Source organism: Nicotiana attenuata, chromosome 2 (assembly GCF_001879085.1).
Source record: "Nicotiana attenuata strain UT chromosome 2, NIATTr2, whole genome shotgun sequence".
Lineage (NCBI taxonomy): Eukaryota > Viridiplantae > Streptophyta > Magnoliopsida > Solanales > Solanaceae > Nicotiana > Nicotiana attenuata.
Window position 1 is genome coordinate 3064583 of NC_031990.1, and position 3012 is coordinate 3067594.

General features: G+C 38.0%; 1 protein-coding gene across 1 annotated transcript; it reads right to left on the bottom strand.

The window, feature by feature from the left end:
• On the bottom strand, positions 1-2412 carry LOC109222535 (vicilin-like seed storage protein At2g28490). Its single transcript, XM_019386882.1, has 5 exons — positions 2055-2412; positions 1640-1824; positions 1449-1529; positions 963-1358; positions 1-677 (listed from the first exon to the last, which is right to left on the bottom strand). Exons 1-5 carry the CDS (start codon positions 2368-2370, stop codon positions 441-443), a joined length of 1215 nt encoding a protein of 404 aa, XP_019242427.1. The 5' UTR covers positions 2371-2412; the 3' UTR covers positions 1-440.

Sequence of the window (3012 nt, forward strand, 5' to 3'; positions counted from 1 at the left end):
GAACGTGCGAAAACAAATCCGTCTTATTCAAAACTCAAAGAGGACATGGCCTCTTGTGTCCAAGAGGACCAAGAAAACAAAATCCAAAAAGAAAGAAAAAACAGACCAAAAAAGAACAAAATAGTTCTAAGATTGCCTCCTAACTTTCATGCCAAAACTTGACTAGCCCAACTAGATAGCATTTCAACTAAACTAAACTAATCAAAACCCATGATCATGTTGTTGCTAAAGCTCCCTATCATCCTTTCAAACTTGACCATCTTCTTCCTCTCTGGCTCTGTTGCCTTGTCATGCAGAGAAGCCGGTGACGATGATGGCAAGATGACTTGTTCACTTTGAGCATTGGCAATCCTCTTAAGCCTCTTCTCACTTATACCAAATGCAGCTGCAAATTCTGGCCCTCTCAAGCTCTGCATCAATGAGTTCTTACCCACCAAGAACTACTGATGGTTTCTCCTTGCTGATGTCGTGAAACCAAAGAACTCAAACGGGCCATTTGTTGAAGCAATTTGGCAGAAGGGGAAGTACCTCGGCACCCAAAAAACGTCCCCTTCTCGTACTTTAGCGTTCATGGCTAAAGTCCCATTTGGATACACAATTTGGACTCTGCCTGTCCCTTTCAACACTATTCCATACTCTATTGCCGTTGGATTAACATGAGGTGCCATCATGGATCCCTACATTAACCAACAAACTTAGATAAACACATGTAACAAAGAAAAAAAAACACACTATTACGATACATTTTGGACCATGTCAACTAAGATTTGCTGTCACAATAGGAGATTTGAGATTTTTCTTAATCAAAGTTCACCACCTGCCTTAGGCAAATTTACGATTTTTAAGCCATTGACTGCGTAGGATCACTGCACCACCATGCTTAATTCCGTGACTGTAATTTCCGAATTTTTATAATACATATTTTCATGTATGATGACCTTGAATAAAGAGAGGGTCCTTACCGGAGATAAATTGACAAGATAAACGCCATTTCCAGATATCTTTAGAGGGGAATAATTAGACTCATCCAACTTCTTGCTCCATCCATAGTCGTTCTTGAAATCGGCTTTCCTGTTGTAGAGATTATACGCTGATGGAGCTTTATGATTCACTCTCTCGACAACATCTTCCCTGTTTAACAAAGTAAATAGAAATTTTCTCAATGACCATGTGTATTCCTCTTCCTTTGGGGTAGTTTCTTCCTCAAAATTCACAATCCTCTTCAAGTGAGCTAGTCTCTTGTGGGGTTCTTGGGCCAAGAATTTGGACCAAGTGTGTGTGTGATGAGAACGAGATAAATGCACGATCGGTCCGGAAGATTGCCTTGCCAAGAACGTGCTTAATTCTGCTATCGATACCTGGAGTTATACAATATTTATCTTGATTCAGTTTTTTTTATTTTCCACTGACAAATGTAGCAAGAAAAGGTAATATACTTGAATACTTACATTAAGAGCAGTTGATAATGTAGTATGGTCGAATCCATCAAGAATGGATGTAGGATAATTTCCACCACCAATGAAGAAAGACTGCAAAATAGTTACATGAGTTACTAAAAAAATTTTGGAAAAAAGGACTATAAAACGTAAGACAAGAAATGGATTAAATCACCAATTTTTGAGAAATTGGCTTACGGTACCTGAAAAGCATGCCATCCCATGGATTCAGAGGTAACATCAATACTGCAAATAATGTGAAGTCTCTGGTTTTCAACTCTATTCTCCAAATAGAAAGCTGATCCAGCAGGAATTGTGTACACATCTCCGGGCTTCAAACCCCTTTCTGCTAATTCATCCCCGTAGATGTGTCCAACTCTTGCTTCCCCTGTATTCATTTCATAGAAAATGAACATTCTGGCTTATTATGAAAAGGATTTAACCTAAAGACACTGACATTCTTTTTTAAAAAATCAATGTTATTTTAACATATTGTAGCAGACTTATTTTTTGGGCACTTTTATTTATTTTAAATTACATGTAGTTATCTTTTATGTGATCTGATAGCGTAAAAAGTCTAAAACACTGTCGAAGGTAAAGCCAAAAAATTAAGTTTACCATGGTGAACAAAGAGGAGAAGATTAGAATCAAGGTACTGAGGGATGAAGAGGCTATTGGGTTCCATAGAGATGAAACCAATATGCATTGGACTGTGGAAAGATGTTCCTCTACGATATCCACCATTCACCAATTTCATGACCCCAGCATCAGTTTTCACTACATCATGTAAGTGACGCAGCAAAAACCATTTTTCTCCTTGAGTTCTTTGCTCACTTTCTTCCTCATCTCTTTCTCTCCAATGCCCGCCAACAGAGGCCACTAGTGCAGAGAAAAGTACCAGCACTAATAGCAGCAGACTCTTTCTTTTTTCCATATTTTAACTCGTAATAAATTAGCAAGTTTTCTTTAATCAGTTTTGGTTCACTTGTGACTGAGGTGAAGAGTCTGTAACTGTTTATATAGAGGGAATGGTGAGATTCTAGTGGAGCTGTTGTCAACTGTGAAAGATTTCTAGGCATTTTAGGAGATCCTGAAAAATATATGGAGAACTGATGAAAAGTTGTTATTACTAAACGATGTAGCAAAGTTCAATTTGATGACCACTTCAAAAGGCTACTCTAGCGCAATAAAAGAAAGGATTTATAATGACACTAATTTAATAAATTAACAAACATACAAATTTTCTTACACATTTAGTTTTGGCTAAAACAAATGTTATAGAGTTGACCTATATTATAAAAAAAGCTTAGTTGTTGATCAGACTAATAGGTGACGCTGGTGCCCTGTTCTACGCTTCTATCTTAGTCCATCGCAAATTTCGGCAGTCGGCAGCTATTTTTATATTCATTCTGTTAGCACAGTAAATGGATATGGCGAAAAATAGCAGCTGCAGGAAGAGGCCTATTATTCTTATTCCGGAGCTCGGGGCACAGCGAGGACGACTACGGCATCTGCTTTGGTGGAGGTGACGCAACTAACAGTTGGTAGTGTACTCTTCAAAAAAAACCCAGATCTC